Source organism: Oncorhynchus clarkii, chromosome 20, assembly GCF_045791955.1.
Source record: "Oncorhynchus clarkii lewisi isolate Uvic-CL-2024 chromosome 20, UVic_Ocla_1.0, whole genome shotgun sequence".
NCBI classification, from domain to species: Eukaryota; Metazoa; Chordata; class Actinopteri; order Salmoniformes; family Salmonidae; genus Oncorhynchus; species Oncorhynchus clarkii.
Window position 1 is genome coordinate 13,421,955 of NC_092166.1, and position 16,157 is coordinate 13,438,111.

Sequence of the window (16,157 nt, forward strand, 5' to 3'; positions counted from 1 at the left end):
TAGATTCAGTAGCTGTTCTATGAGTGGTCTGAGGCAGGCGTTAGATTCAGAGTGTTTAAGTGCAACGTTAATAACGATGGTTCTGTGAAACAGTTCAGAGATTTAACAATGCTCCTACGAAGGTTCTAATGATGCTTTTGGGAAACCAGGCCCTGGTCTGGTGGACCAAGTTCTCTCTTTCTCTCGATCTGAAGTGGCTGAAAATGGTTCACATCTCTGAAAATGGTTCACATCTCCAGGGGGTGAAAGAGAGAGAGGTTTGTAGGACAGCAATATCCTACTTTCAATGCCCTAGTTAGGAGAAAAATGAAAAATAACCAGAGGAAGCTGGCAGCTTCTCATTTAGTTCTCCCTTCCTACCACACACAGTTAAAAATAATCCAGCCTCTCTCAAGACTCTCCAAGAAGCAGAGACCTTTTAAAGGTCTCCTTTTAGTTTTGTTCGTATTTTGCAGGCTGAGTTGACACAGCAGTGAGGTTTCAATTCTCAGTTACCTGATAATGGTGGTGTCTCGGTCCTTGGCTTGCTCATTGGAAGGCAGCAGCCTTGGCTCATTGGAAGGCAGCAGCCTTGGCCACGGTAAAGGAGGATCAAGGGGAGGGTGTATGTTGTGTGTATTATTGAGACCTCAATGTCTGATAGGGAGACATTATGCCTTTATCATCCAATGACAGCTATTTACTTTGTTATTTACTCTATACTACAGTTTTGTTGCTTGGCAGTTTGTGCATTGGGGGGTTTGTGTATTAATTCCTCACTATTGTTGTTTGGTTAGTAGGAGATACTGCTGTTTTGCATGTATAGGAACAGCATTCTCAGGGGCACTGCTGCTACTGGATTGGGTTGAAGTGGGATAAAGAGGTGGGAGGTGTGTATCATGCGGGAATGATCCAGGATCCAAGATGGCAGGCTCCCTGACTGACTTTTCAGTCATTTAGCGGACGCTCTTATCCAGGGCGACTTATAGTTAGTGCATTAATCTGAAGACACAGCTAGGTGGGACAACCCCATCACAGGCATAGAAAGTACAATTTTCCTCAATAACGTAGCTATCAGTAGAGTCAGAGCTGGGGAGGGGGATCAAGTGCTGGTTTAGTGTTATCTATACTGTACAGTACCAGTCAAAAGTTTGGACACACCTACTCATTCAAGGGTTTTTCTTTATTTAGAAGATGTTCTACATTGTAGAATAATACTGAACACATCAAAATGATCAAATAGCACATATGGAATCATGTAGTAACCCAACAAAAATCTTCAAAGTAGCCACCCTTTGCCTTGATGACAGCTTGACATTCTCTCAACCAGCTTCATGAGGAATGCTTTTCCAACAGCTATCACATAGTACAATACTGGTAGAATTGACATCGCCATTGTCACATTCTGACCTTTATTTCCTTTGTTTTGTCATTATTTAGTATGGTCAGGGCGTGAGTTGGGGTGGGCAGTCTATGTTTGTTTTTCTATGATTTTGGGATTTGTATGTTTCGGCCTAGTATGGTTCTCAATCAGAGGCAGGTGTCATTAGTGTTCTCTAATTGAGAATCATACTTAGGTAGCCTGGGTTTCACTGTTTGTTTGTGGGTGATTGTCTATGTTGATTGCTTGTGTCAGCACAGTTCTCATTAGCTTCACGGTCGTTATTTCGTTTATTGTTTTTGTATAGTGTGTTTCAGTGTTCAGTGTTTTCTTTATTAAATATCAAGATGAACACAAACCACGCCGCATTTTGGTCCTCCGATCCTTCTCGCCTCTCCTCTTCAGATGAAGAGGAGGAAGACCGTGACAGCCACTAAGGATTTAAAATGTTATTTTATTTATGTTGCTTTTGATTGTTTCCTCGTGTCATATTTCATTAAAAAAAATATATATATATATACACTGCTCAAAAAAATAAAGGGAACACTAAAATAACACGTCCTAGATCTGAATGAATGAAATGTTCTTATTAAATACTTTTTTCTTTACATAGTTGAATGTGCTGACAACAAAATCACACAAAAATTATCAATGGAAATCAAATTTATCAACCCATGGAGGTCTGGATTTGGAGTCCCACTCAAAATTAAAGTGGAAAACCACACTACAGGCTGATCCAACTTTGATGTAATGTCCTTAAAACAAGTCAAAATGAGGTTCCGTAGTGTGTGTGGCCTCCACGTGCCTGTATGACCTCCCTACAACGCCTGGGCATGCTCCTGATGAGGTGGCGGATGGTCTCCTGAGGGATCTCCTCCTGGACTAAAGCATCCGCCAACTCCTGGACAGTCTGTGGTGCAACGTGGCGTTGGTGGATGGAGCGAGACATGATGGCCCAGATGTGCTCAATTGGATTCAGGTCTGGGGAACGGGCGGGCCAGTCCATAGCATCAATGCCTTCCTCTTGCAGGAACTGCTGACACACTCCAGCCACATGAGGTCTAGCATTGTCTTGCATTAGGAGGAACCCAGGGCCAACCGCACCAGCATATGGTCTCACAAGGGGTCTGAGGATCTCATCTCGGTACCTAATGGCAGGCAGTTAAGTGGTTAAGTGTGCCTTGAATTCTAAATACTGTAAATCACTGACAGTGTCACCAGCAAAGCACCATCACACCTCCTCCTCCATGCTTCACGATAGGAACAACACATGCGGAGATGATCTGTTCACCTACTCTGCATCTCAAAGACACAGCGTTTGGAACCAAAAATCTCAAATTTGCACCAGTCTAATGTCCATTGCTCGTGTTTCTTGGCCCAAGCAAGTCTCTTCTTCTTATTGGTGTCCTTTAGTAGTAGTTTCTTGAAGGCCTGATTCACGCAGTCTCCTCTAAACAGTTGATGTTGAGAGGTGTCTGTTACTTGAACTCTCTGAAGCATTTATTTGGGCTGCAATCTGAGGTGCAGTTAACTCTAATGAACTTATCCTCTTCAGCAGAGGTTACTCTGGGTCTTCCTATCCTGTGGCGGTCCTCATGAGAACCAGTTTCATCATAGCACTTGATGTTTTTTGGACTGCACTTGAAGAAACTTTCAAAGTTCTTGACATTTTCTGGATTGACTGACCCTCATGTCTTAAAGTCATGATGGACTGTCATTTCTCTTTGTTATTTGAGTTGTTCTTGCCTTAATGTGGGGCGGCAGGGTAGTCTAGTGGTTAGAGCGACTAGTAACCGGAAGGTTGCAAGTTCAAACCCCTGAGCTGACAAGGTACAAATCTGTCGTTCTGCCCCTGAACAGGCAGTTAACCCACTGTTCCTAGGTCGTCATTGAAAATAAGAATTTGTTCTTAACTAACTTGCCTAGTTAAATAAAGGTACAAAAATAAAATAAATGTGGACATGGTCTTTTACCACCCCTACCGTGTCACAAAACAACAGATTGTCTTAAATTCATTAAAAAGGAAATTCCACAGATTAACAAAACACCTGTTCATTTAAATGCATTCCAACCTCATGAAGCTGGTTGAGAGAATGCCAAGAATGTCCAAAGCTGTCATCAAGGCAAAGGCTGCTTTGAAGAATCTCAAATATAAAATTATATTTTGATTTGTTTAACACTTTTTTGGTTACTACATTATTCCAAATGTGTTATTTCATAGTTCTGATGCCTTCACTATTATTCTACAATGTACTAGAAAATAGTAAAAAAGAAAGAAACCCCTGTAATGATTAGGTGTGTCTAAACTTTTGACTGGTACTGTATATACACAAGGGATTTGGAGTTTCCTTTACCTGGAGTGTGGTACTGCTACTTGGTGATATTATATATGACATATTTTATTATTTATTGGGAAAAAAAACATTTGGGGGGGGGGGGGTGCCAGGACAGAGTGACCTGAGGTGGCATAACGGGTGACATGAGAGAACTTGGGAAGGTTGAAAACCTGTTGTCCAGCCAACAGCGAGTTGCAGTAGCCCAGCCAACAGCGAGTTGCAGTAGTCCAGCCAACAACGAGTTGCAGTAGCCCAGCCAACAGCGAGTTGCAGTAGTCCAGCCAACAGCGAGTTGCAGTAGTCCAGCCAACAGTGAGTTGCAGTAGTCCAGCCAACAGCGAGTTGCAGTAGTCCAGCCAACAGCGAGTTGCAGTAGCCCAGCCAACAGTGAGTTGCAGTAGTCCAGCCAACAGCGAGTTGCAGTAGCCCAGCCAACAGCGAGTTGCAGTAGCCCAGCCAACAGCGAGTTGCAGTAGCCCAGCCAACAGCGAGTTGCAGTAGCCCAGCCAACAGTGAGTTGCAGTAGTCCAGCCAACAGCGAGTTGCAGTAGTCCAGCCAACAGCGAGTTGCAGTAGCCCAGCCAACAGCGAGTTGCAGTAGTCCAGCCAACAGCGAGTTGCAGTAGTCCAGCCAACAGTGAGTTGCAGTAGTCCAGCCAACAGGGAGTTGCAGTAGCCCAGCCAACAGCGAGTTGCAGTAGTCCAGCCAACAGCGAGTTGCAGTAGCCCAGCCAACAGCGAGTTGCAGTAGCCCAGCCAACAGCAAGTTGCAGTAGCCCAGCCAACAGCGAGTTGCAGTAGTCCAGCCAACAGCGAGTTGCAGTAGCCCAGCCAACAGTGAGTTGCAGTAGTCCAGCCAACAGCGAGTTGCAGTAGCCCAGCCAACAGCGAGTTGCAGTAGTCCAGCCAACAGTGAGTTGCAGTAGTCCAGCCAACAGTGAGTTGCAGTAGTCCAGCCAACAGCGAGTTGCAGTAGCCCAGCCAACAGCGAGTTGCAGTAGTCCAGCCAACAGTGAGTTGCAGTAGTCCAGCCAACAGTGAGTTGCAGTAGTCCAGCCAACAGTGAGTTGCAGTAGTCCAGACGGGAGAGGATAAGTGCCTGGATTAGGACCTGTGTCTCTTCCTGTGTGAGGTAGGGTTGTACTCTACGGATGTTGTAGAGCATGAACCTGCAGAAGCAAGTCACTGCTTTGATGTTTTCAGGGTGTTGTCCAGGGTCAAGCCAAGGTTATTTGCACTCTCGGAGGGCGACTCAGTGGAGTTGTCAACCGTGATGGAGAGGTCTTTGAGCGGGCAGACCTTCCTGGTCTTTGAAGAGCAGTTCCGTCTTGTTGAGCTTGAGGTGGTGGGCCGAAATCCAAGCTGAGATATCTGCCAGGCATGCAGAGATGTGTGTCGAGACCTGTGTGTCAGAAGGGGGGGAAGGAGAAAAGTAGGACCTTTTTTATCCGGTGCCAGGGAAAAGGGATTTGGATTTTCCTTTACTTGCAGTGTGGTACTGCTATATTATATTATATATGATGCATTTTGTGTGAGGAGCAGTTGTGAATTGAGTTGATGAAGAAAGGCCTGGAGAACAACAGACCCATTGTCTTGCTGGACAATTAGAATGGCTGATTGAAAAGAGATTCTGACGGATTTAAATGACCACAACTGGGTATACACTGTTAACATTTAGGAAAATGTACATAACATTTAATGGCAGGGGCAAGCTGTAAAGGCAAGGTATCATTCCTTTCTGGACCAGCACCTGTCCCAATTATAGCACCATTCAGGAGTGCATAGCAAGTAGAGGCTCAATCTAGTTTCAACAAGGGTCCTGGCAAACACGTCACAATAACGTTCACATTCCCTCTAGAGATCTGACAAGAACTGCAGAACAGTCAAGTCTATACTGATTTATCCTGGGGTGTATTCATTACGTCTTGCAACAAAAACTGTTTACCATGTAAGAACCAAAAGGAAGCAAACAGAAGGAAATTGGACCTTCCTGAATTTGTCCAATAGAAACCTCGTTTTCATTGCAAACCGTTTTCCATTTGGAGTGAACGGTTTCTGTTGCAAAATGTTTTGCAACAGGAAAACGTTTTGCAACATAATCGGCGTGATGAATACACCCCTGGTCTTGACTGAAACGTATTGTCTGTTGGCAGGTGGCTGATCTGGAAGCACATGGTGGCCACGGTCCTAGTGACATGCTAAAGGACGAGCTGACTCGGTCTCTGGAGGAACTGGAGGCCCTGCTCAAGGCTAAAGACGAGGTCAGAGGGCAAGAGACATACAGGGGAAACGAGAGGTATTGTAGGTACATCACAGAGGAGGCTGGTGGGAGGAGCTATAGGAAGATGGGCTCATTGTAATGGCTGGAATGGAATTAATGGAACGTCAAACACAAACATATAGAAACCACATTTGACTCTGTTCCGTTAATTCCATTCTAGTCATTACAATGAGCCTGTCCTAGCTCCTCCCACCAGCCTCCTCTGGTACAGCTGTTTGCCCTTTGCAACTTATGCATAAAATGAGGTTAGGGGGAGACGTTACCAAGATCAAAAGTAGCTGGAGTTGAAATGGAATTGTATGCAATTATAGATGGAGAACAGTCTTATCACAAAGATAGCATAACCAGGCAACTGATCTCAAATCAGTTGTGGTCTTTAAACAAAATAGATAAAGGCTGATGCGAAAACCTGTAACTTCCTTTGTTTTGTGTTGCTGATCGCAAAGGTCCTAATGTGCGATTGATAATGTTTTTTTTTATCCCAGGAAATCCACATTCTGCAGAACAAGAAATCAGAATACCATGAGATGGAGCAGGAGAGAGAAGAAGCCATACATAGATTACAGGTAGAACTGCACACTGAATAAATACTTGCTGAAACATTGCAGGAACAAGCAGCAAGTAGGATGCACTAAGGGTGAATTAAGACGGGTGAAATTGTCTTCTTTTCCCCCCTGTGGTTCTTCAGGAGATGGAGATGCGTAACCTGGAGCTGGAGCGGCGGGTGCAGAATGCCGAGCAGAACCTGGCCGCCTCCCTAGAGGAGCGGGACCGCACAGAGAGTGAGGTGCAGAGGGCCATCGAGATCCTGGACATCAAGCTCTTTGACCTGAACGACCTCCGGCAGAGCCTTGTCAAGCTGATTGACAAATGATGCCAAAGAGGAAGAGTCTGTTGGGGATGGCCAATGCAAAGAGAGGAAAAAGAGATGGAGCTGGTCCTCTCCTGCTATAAAGCACAACACCGCTTCTGCTGTGGGAAGATTGCTGCATCGCTGTACTGTACTTTCCAGCTTGTTAAGCAATATGTTGTGGTGTTACCTAGGCAGTGTTTCCCAACCCAGGTCCTCCATTCTACATTTTTATTGTAACCTGGACAAGCACACCTAATTCAACTTGTCAACTAATCATCAAGCCCTCACTGAGTTGAATTAGGTGTGTTTGTCAAGGGCTACAACAAAACTGTGTACTGTTGGGGATACTGGAGAACCAGGGTTCGGAAACACTGACCAAGGCAGTGTATCTGCTGTGTCCGGTGTTGTGCTGCGTTTCATGTTGCTTTCTTAAGCAACATTCAAGGCAATAGTCTTAAGTGCTTGGCTGTTTATTTGCGATTAGGAATATTGTCAAGAATGAGAACAATGACATCATTAGGTGCTTGTAGATTTTGAATTCAACTGATTTTATACAAATTTGGTAATATAATGGTATAATGAGCAATGTGGATTATCTATTTTAATTTTCCAGTGAGGAGTTTATTTTTATTTTTGGGGGGAGATCTCAGTGCAACCATGTATTTGGAAAGGAGCATTACATGAAGCAGATAAATAATTTTAAAAAATGTGGCTGACAGTATTCACATCAAATGATCATACAACTCAAGATAATTGGTATTCAATAACAAGAAAGTAAAGATTTAGCCTTATCAAAATATTCTGTTTTTTATACATCGGAGCAAAGTTAGTGTCACAGAGACCAAAAGATATGCCTCTGTAATAATCTCGGGACATCAATATGATTAACGTAGTCAGGGCTCGATTCAATCCGTAACACTGAAGATCTGTGCTGTAGCGCGATTGAAATGTACTTCTCCTTTCAATTTCTATTGCGCTCGTAGCGCAGGTCTTCAGCACTACAGATTGTTAGTCTTTATTTAACCTGTGATATGTTAACGACTCATGTCTGATAATTGTATACTTAAAAAAAAACAATGCATGTGAAGTGCTCTGAGCGATAAACAATCTGTAAAGAAACATGTTTATTGACAGAAACGTCAGATGTGTCCGTGTTACGGGTACCAGTTGTAAATATATAAAACTTTATTGGTACTATGGCATGCTGGTAATAGTGTGATGTATGAGGCATGGGAGGGTAACTTGCATACATGCAAATATGTTCCAACCATCTAAGAACTAAAAGGCACCAAAGGGAGTTGAGTTCTCAAAGTAAGAGCTTTCAAAAGCTTGACTCAACAGATTCTCATTTGTGTTTATAGAATGTTAAATTAAAGCTAGATAAGTCCTGATAATTTGGTAGATGATTTAGATGAGCGATAAGATTTAAGACATTTAAGAGTTTGCTCTTGCAAAAAGTCAATGTTAAATTAAGACTTCTCAAAGAGCCATTGTCTCTAGCCAGATTGTCTAATAATTGATAACTAAAAATATAATCCGTTCCATCCATAGCGCTGAAAATCTGCGCTATAACGTTGTATGTCGGCGCAATCGGAAATGACCTTCAAAATGTACATCATAAATGCTAAAGCGCTACGGATTGAACTGAGCTCTTCATTCATGAGGTTTACGTAAATATAACTATCTTTGAGACTTGAATGAATGCATTTGACCAGCTCTTATTTCCCTCCAGCATATGTAATCATTAAGAGCAGTAGAAGGGGCTTGATGTTCATCTTATAGGAGACAATGCTATAGGCCTTGTAAGTGGTTGTATGTATTTGCATTTACTGTAAAAAAAAAAAATGATCCGTGATGAAATTGCAAGTTTCATTGCACACATGATATTTAGATTAAGGCACTCAAGTGAAGTGGAGCAAAATGTTATTTTTCATGAGCCTTGTTCAAAAGAAACTGTCTAAAAAATAAAAGGGCATAGAATAATGTGATCAAAACTGCCTTGTGCTATGTAGTAAGTCAAGGTTTGTGACAGCAAGAATGAGCCTTTCCTTTTTCCATTTTCTTTTATTGAAAACCTTTGACAAAAGATTGTAAGGATGCAAGTTTACTTCAGCTTCTTCTTGGGGCGCAGGTTGCTGGTATGCCCACACTTCTTTTTGCGGCAGTTGACTGCACGGGGGTGAAGACGTGCATAGCATCTGTAATACAGAGAGTGCACCAACATCATTAAGTCCACAGACCTGGGTCAGTAGATGTCTGTAATTCTACACTGAACAAAAATAAAACGCAGCATGTGAAGTGTTGATCCCATGTTTCATGAGCTGAAATAATAAAATCCCAGAAATGTTCCATATTCACCAAAAACGTTAAAATTGTGCACAAATTTGTTTACATCCCCGTTAGTGAGCATTTCTCCTTTGCCAAGATTATCCATCCACCTGAAAGGTGCGACATATCAAGAAGCCGATTAAACAGCATGATCATTACACAGGTGCACCTTGTGCTGGGAGACTATAACAGGCCACTAAAATGTGCAGTTGTCACGCCAGAGCTGTTGCCAGAAAATGTAATGTTCAATTCTCTACCATAAGCCACTCCAAATGTTGTTTCAGATAATTTGACAGGCCTCACAACTGCAGACCACATGTAACCATGGCAGCCCAGGACCTCCACATCCAGCTTCTTCACCTGCAGGATCATCTGAGACCAGCCACCTGGACAGCCAATGAAATTAAAGAATTTCTGCACAAACTGCCAGAAACCGTCTCAGGGAAGCTCATCTGTGTGCTTGTTGTTCTCACCAGGGTCTTGACCAGACTGCAGTTCGGCGTCGTAGCCAACTTCAGTGGGCAAACGCTCACCTTCGATGGCCACTGGCACGCTGGATGAATCCCGGTTTTAACTGTACCGGGCAGACGGTGTGTGTGAGAGATTTTCTGACGTCAACGTTTTGAACATAGTGACCAATGTTGGAAGTGGGGTTATAGTATGGGCAGACATAAGCTATGGACAACGAAGACAACTGCATTTTATCTATGGCAATGTGAATGCACAGAGATACCGTGACGAGATCCTAGGGCTAATTGTCGTGCTATTCATCCACAACAATCACCTCATGTTTCAGCATGATTATGCTCTGCCCCATGTCGCAAGGATCTGTACACAATTCCCGGAAGCTGAAAATGTCTCAGTTCTTCCATGGCCTGCATACTCACCAGACATGTCACCCATTGAGCATGTTTGTGATGCTCTGGATCGACGCGTACGACAGCGTGTTCCAGTTCCTGCTAATAACCAGCAACTTCACACAGCCATTGAAGAGGAGTGGGACAACATTCCTCATGCCACAATCAACAGCCTGATCAACTCTATGTGAAGGAGATATGTTGCGCGGTAAATGGTGGTCACATCAGATACTGACTGGTATTCTGATTCACACCCTTACCTTTTTTCAGGTATTGTGACCAACAGATGCATATCTGTATTCCCAGTCATGTGAAATCCATAAATTAGAGCCTAATTTATTTATTTCAGTTGACTGAATTCCTTAAATGAACTGCAACTCAGTAAAATCTTTGAAATTGTCACATGCTGTGTTTATATTTTTGTTCAGTGTATTTTGTGTTCAGTTAATGAAAGCAGACATACTTGCGGCAGATCATTTTGTCACAGTTGTATTTCTGTGCCAGCTGTCTCAGGGAAGGCTCGATGATACCTCCTCTCAGACGCAGCACAAGATGCAGAGTGGACTCTGGGAAGCAAAGTAGTGACACATTAACAAATTACACGTCAACAAGATTACACAGTAGAATTTATTTAGCCAGGATAGTCCACTAAGTAACACATGCCACTGTTTTCCAGGTAGTATCACAAATTGTATTTCTAAGAGTTGAAAATATGCACTGACATTTTTAGATAAACATTTGTATTTTTGTTAGGGCCTTATATAAAATAAATTGTTTGTTAGGGCCTTATATATATATTTGTTATATAAACTATTTATAATTTTTGTTTAGGGCCAGGGGCATTAACTGCTAATATGTGATGCATGACTATTACAGCATGCATAATATTTCACATTTTAGTAATTTAGCTGACGCTCTTATCCAGAGCGATTCACAGGAGCAATTAGGGTTAAGTGCCTTGCTCAAGGGCACATCAGCAGATTTTCCACTTAGTCATCTTGGGGATTTTGAACCAACAACCTTTTATTTACTGGTTCAACGCTCTTAACCGCTAGGTTACCTGCCGCACCCCAGACAGACTGCTCACGTTCCCATGGACTAAGATGTGATATAAGCCTCAATGCCATGACAGATTAGTGTAAACACTGAAGACTTGTCTGTCATTGTCTGAACAAACAGTATGATCTCCATCATTGGATTAGTCAAGAAGTACCTTTCTGAATGTTGTAGTCTGACAATGTGCGGCCATCCTCCAACTGTTTGCCAGCGAAGATGAGTCGCTGTTGGTCAGGAGGAATACCTGAAAGGGAAGGCAGCAAACTAAGTATGTTTGCCATCAAACCATCCACATCACACCAACTGGAGTAGTTGCCCATATACACATATCTTATGCCGATTTTCGGTTCTCGGGTGGAAGGTAAACTAACCCTAGATCAATGCCCAGCAATTTGTATTGTTGCTGAGATTGAGTGTTACCTTCTTTGTCTTGAATCTTGGCCTTCACATTCTCGATGGTGTCACTGGGTTCCACCTCAAGGGTGATGGTTTTACCCGTCAACGTTTTCACAAAGATCTGCATCTTTGTTGACTGTTGAAACAAGGCGGGTAAACATTATAGGCCAGTTTCCTGGACACAGATTAAGCGTGGTCCTGGAGTGAAATGCATGCTCAACGGAAGATATTTTACTAGTTAGCTTTAAAAATCAGCAGGCTACTAAATTACTAGTTTCATACACCTAGCACGTTAGTTAGCTACCGTTAATCAAACGGGCAATACTTGTACGTTGTGGGCTGTATAGTAAGTTAATGATGTCTGAATAACGTTAGTCAATTATTTCACCAGCCACGTGTCATCTGACAATTACAGTACTGGATAACATGTTTGTAATGCTTTAGCTACACACTAGTAATATGGCTGTAGCTAACGTTATGCGTTTAGCTAACCCATTTGGAAATGGCACATGGCACACAGGGCCACGGTTGTTAGCAAGCTAACGTTAGCTACCGTCTAATGTCACACAGCTAGCTAGCTATTAGTCCCGTTTCTCACACACTAATGAACAGTCAGTCGTCAATTAATGTCAGATATCTAGACATAAAATAGTCGCTGATAGTCAAACCTCAAAATATACAAATATATCCATAATGTTGAAGATACGCTTAGCTGGTTAAACAACACTCACCGTCAGACAACTGCTTCTGGAGAACAGGAAAGCAGGAACTTGATGGTTTTCATCATTCTACTTTCGGCTAAGGGTTGCCAGGTCTAGCTAAAATTTCGAGGTATTGACCTCTGAAAACCCGCAACAAGGCAGACAACTAGGTCTTTAATGTTTTGGGGGTTTTTTGTAGCAAGAGAGGAGTTGCCACATTTATCCACGAAACCCTTAGTCTATAACATATCGAGCGAATTAAGAATGATTTTTTTCCTCTTCATTTTTAACGACATAGGCTAGGAAGCAAAATTCGGTTTTCCATCAATATAATAATTCTTGCAAGTTTAAGAATATGTCCCAAGAGAAAAGATAAATCACCCATATTAAACTCTCCAGATCAATTTAACTTATTTTGACAGCTATGATTAAGTAATACGGCCCAAGGAGGCGTGGTATATGGCCAATATACCACAGCTAAGGGCTATTCTAAGGACATAGCCCTTAACTGTGGTATATTGGTCATATACCACAAATCCCTGAGGTGCCTTATTGCTATTATAAACTGGTTAACAACCTAATTAGAATAGAAAAAAGTATTTTTTGGTAATTCCCGTGATACACAGTCTGCTATACCATGGCTTTAAACCAATCAGCATTCAGGGCTCAAACCACCCTGTTAATAATTGGAAATAAATCCTGCCTGGACATGTGCATAACTATAGATAAATCCAACAGGAGAGTTGATGAGTGATGAAAGTTGGACAGAGGATCTCGAAATCTCTGTGCAAGAAACACTTGGACGAACTTCAAAAAACAAATGTTGCACTATTTTCTGGAAATTGTGCTGTTATTATACAGAGGCAGAGATTGTCGAGCGTAGGTCTTTCGGAGCATGCAGTTGCATGGTTTGCTAACTATCTGTCTGATAGAACTCAGTGCACTCAATTTGATGGGCTCTACACCTGCATTGCTTGCTGTTTGGGGTTTTAGGCTGGGTTTCTGTACAGCACTTTGAGATATCAGCTGATGTACGAAGGGCTATATAAATACATTTGATTTGATTTGATGTCTGTTAAATTGTCTGTCTGTAATGGTGTGCCCCAGGGCTCTGTACTATTTCTATAAATAATTTAGACAAAAATTTGCAAAATGCACGACTTCACTTTTATGCTGATGATACTGTTATTTATTGTTGTGCCTCGTCTCTTACAAAAGCTTTCCAGAACTTGCAAACGGCTTTTATACTGTTCAACATACCTTGTGTCAATTGAAGCTTATCCTCAATACCGACAAAACTAAACTAATGGTGTTTTCTAAAGCAATAAATAGACCTCTGAACATTTCACTTATTATTAACTGTTGGGGCAATGAGATTGAGACCTGTAACCTCATATAAATATCTTGGAACTTTAATTGATGACAGCTTCTTTTAAATGACAAAAGGCCTGTTTTTCTATTGAAGCCAGAAGGAGGCTAGTATAAGCTACATTTATGCCTTTACAACACTATGGGGATATTTTATATATGAATGCTTCCACTCAGTGTTTAAGATGAATTGACACCCTTTACCATGGAGCATTGAGATTTATTTTAAACTGCAAAACCATTACGCACCACTGCACTTTATATACAAGGGTTGGGCTGGCCTTCTCTAGTCAGTTGTAGGCTCAGTCACTGGTATACTTTTACTTACAAAGCCATTTTGGGTTTACTACCATTTTATTTGGGCATTTTTATTGTTCAGAAATGTGGTGGGTACTCTCTTCGTTCGCAGGACTTTATCCTGCTAACTGTTGCAAATGTCTGAACTGAATTTGGTAAAGGGTATTTTATGTACTCTGTCTCATTGGCTTGGAATACCTTACAAAATACTTTTAAACTGGAAGAACTTGTTCAGAGTGTTTTTAAATTATTGGTGAGGGATTTTGAGGCTGATTCCCTGACCTGTCAATGTTTTTTTATGATTATGTTATACTCTTGTGAATTCTATGTTTTTTTTTACTAGATTACCTATAGTTTTTCATGTTGTCTGTCTGTAATTGTGTAATGACTTTTTGCTGCCTATCTTGGCCAGGAGCTCTTGAAAAAGAGATTTCAAATCTCACTGAGCCATTCCTGGATAAATAAAGGTTCAATCAAAATAAATAAATATTGTGTGCCAGATGTTAAGACTACAAACCATTATAAATGGTCTATTTGCGAGATTGACTTGTTATTTCAATAGGCATAGGCTACTGACTAAAATCTGGGTTTATAATGCAATTCAATTTGCCATGGTTTGCCTAGCTAGATGTAGGCCAACATGTCATTTCAGGGAATGTCCACAATGCATCTGACATTATATGTGGAGAATTATACATTTGCCATAGAGCTGTGACCATGATCAATTGCATAATAACAAGGCTACAACAAACTGAGCTATTTATTAAATACTTTTGCCAGCTCCAGGTAGGGTACACAAGTGGCCTATATATTTTTTCATTTAGCTAGGCAAGTCAGTTAAGAACAAATTATTTGCAATGATGGCCTATGCCGGCCAAACCTGAACAATGCTGGGTCAATTGTGCGCAGCCCTATGGGACCAATCAATGCCAGATGTGATACAGCCTGGATTTGAACCAGGGACACCCCTTGCACTGAGATGCAGTGACCGCTGCGCCACTCGGGAGCCCTATCGTCATTTCAACATATATATTATATCAAATGGTAGGCTATACAGTAGCCTACAATGGCATACAAAGTAATACATAGTCTGCCTACTTGATGGCTAAAAATTAAAATGTCATTTTTATTGTGGACTCCGAAAAACAGAAGCACGCGAGGGAGTTCCAAAACTTCCATTTAAACTTCCATGTCAACTCGCGCAGCGCTCCAGACCCTGGAACTGAGCATGAGTAAGACCCTTCGCTTGATATGGTTATCCATGAGAAAAGTCGACATTACAATACAGTTTACTCACCTCTGATCGAATTGATCGAAAGCGCTCTAGTACGCCTAAAGTTATTTTCCAATGCGTTGTCGCTGTTATATCAGTTCTAGCGCGTTAATATGCTTTATGGAAAAAGTGTATCCATAATGACCAATCTAAATAGCCTACATACAACTGCTAAAACTGCTTCTCAGTCTCCGTGACTCAGCCTGCAGCACACACTCAGTGCTCTCAATGCACACACACTCCTCTGGCCCTCCCCCAATTCAATTAAAATGGCTTTATAGGCATGGGAAACATATGTTTACATTGCCAAAGCATGTGAAATAGATAATAACCAAAAGTGAATTGAACAATAAAAAATAAACAGTAAACATTACACTCACAAAAGTTCAGTCACTCACTCAATCAGCAGCAGGTCACAGTGAAAAATATATATATTAAGAAAAATGCCATGGTGGCCGCGGTGCAATTTAGAAGTACACCAAAAACGCGACACCCACGAACAATACATTTTCTCCCGCAACATCGTTTTCAATATAGCCCAATTTTCGGAAAACGACGACCATGGCAACCCTGCTGGGCTCCCAAACTCACACGTCACGCATCACATTACCGCCATCTACTGGTCTGGAGGCTTCTTGGCGGAGTTGGCGCGTTGACCACCAGAAAAAACGATTTCTTTAATAGCTACCTCTCCTGCGGTAAACACGGATAAGATTGCAAGTCATGCCATGCAAGAGGAAGATAATTGCCTACATCCGTTTACAAATGCTCTCCCGGGCTTTGTTTAAAAAAAATCTGTGTTGTTTTTGGAAAGCAATCCTGCAAGTAGATGTCATATGTGTTGCAATGTCTCCCCTTTGAGGTTTCCGTAAGATTGACACTCACCAACAACAGATCGATAGAGTACCACAGTATGATTCATGACACCCAAAAAACTGGTGGTCAAACAAGGAAATTGTTCCAGACGTTTTTCCACCATTCCACCAGAAAACACTTACAATAAAAGGGCTGTGTTTCATGTAGGCTTACCCCGGTGTGACATTTTGATAAC

At 41.9% G+C, this 16,157-nt stretch overlaps 2 protein-coding genes across 4 annotated transcripts in view; one reads left to right on the forward strand and one right to left on the reverse strand.

Moving 5' to 3' along the window:
• Positions 1-8,824, forward strand: part of LOC139375948 (homer protein homolog 3-like) — a 33,875-nt gene extending 25,051 nt beyond the window's left edge. Inside the window, exons 8-10 of one of the 2 annotated variants that reach the window (XM_071117924.1) lie at positions 5,850-5,957; positions 6,463-6,543; positions 6,666-8,824. In XM_071117924.1, the coding sequence (XP_070974025.1) occupies positions 5,850-5,957; positions 6,463-6,543; positions 6,666-6,851 (375 nt within the window). In that variant the 3' untranslated portion in view covers positions 6,852-8,824. Of the gene's footprint in view, positions 1-5,849; positions 5,993-6,462; positions 6,544-6,665 lie in introns of both variants that reach the window. The other variant, XM_071117926.1, reaches the window with a different exon arrangement.
• A 44-nt stretch (positions 8,825-8,868) lies between these two features.
• On the reverse strand, positions 8,869-15,695 carry LOC139375949 (ubiquitin-ribosomal protein eL40 fusion protein-like). Of its 2 annotated transcripts, none has more exons than XM_071117927.1 (5): positions 12,199-15,695; positions 11,492-11,603; positions 11,229-11,315; positions 10,479-10,581; positions 8,869-9,028 (listed from the first exon to the last, which is right to left on the reverse strand). In XM_071117927.1, the coding sequence occupies exons 2-5, from the start codon at positions 11,592-11,594 to the stop codon at positions 8,935-8,937; spliced, it is 387 nt and encodes a 128-aa protein (XP_070974028.1). In that variant the 5' UTR covers positions 11,595-11,603; positions 12,199-15,695; the 3' UTR covers positions 8,869-8,934. The 2 variants fall into 2 exon arrangements, with proteins under 2 accessions (XP_070974028.1, XP_070974029.1); XM_071117928.1 differs by having other exon boundaries at positions 15,131-15,328.
• Positions 15,696-16,157: the final 462 nt, after the last annotated feature.

Excerpts from the sequence above, each read along its gene's own strand:
- LOC139375949 (XM_071117927.1), bottom strand. The coding sequence starts at position 11,594 with ATGCAGATCTTTGTGAAAACGTTGACGGGTAAAACCATCACCCTTGAG. Across the intron at positions 11,316-11,491 it reads CAAGATTCAAGACAAAGAAG|GTATTCCTCCTGACCAACAG; the intron begins GTAACACTCAAT and ends CTTCCCTTTCAG. Across the intron at positions 9,029-10,478 it reads GACAAAATGATCTGCCGCAA|ATGCTATGCACGTCTTCACC; the intron begins GTATGTCTGCTT and ends TCTGTATTACAG.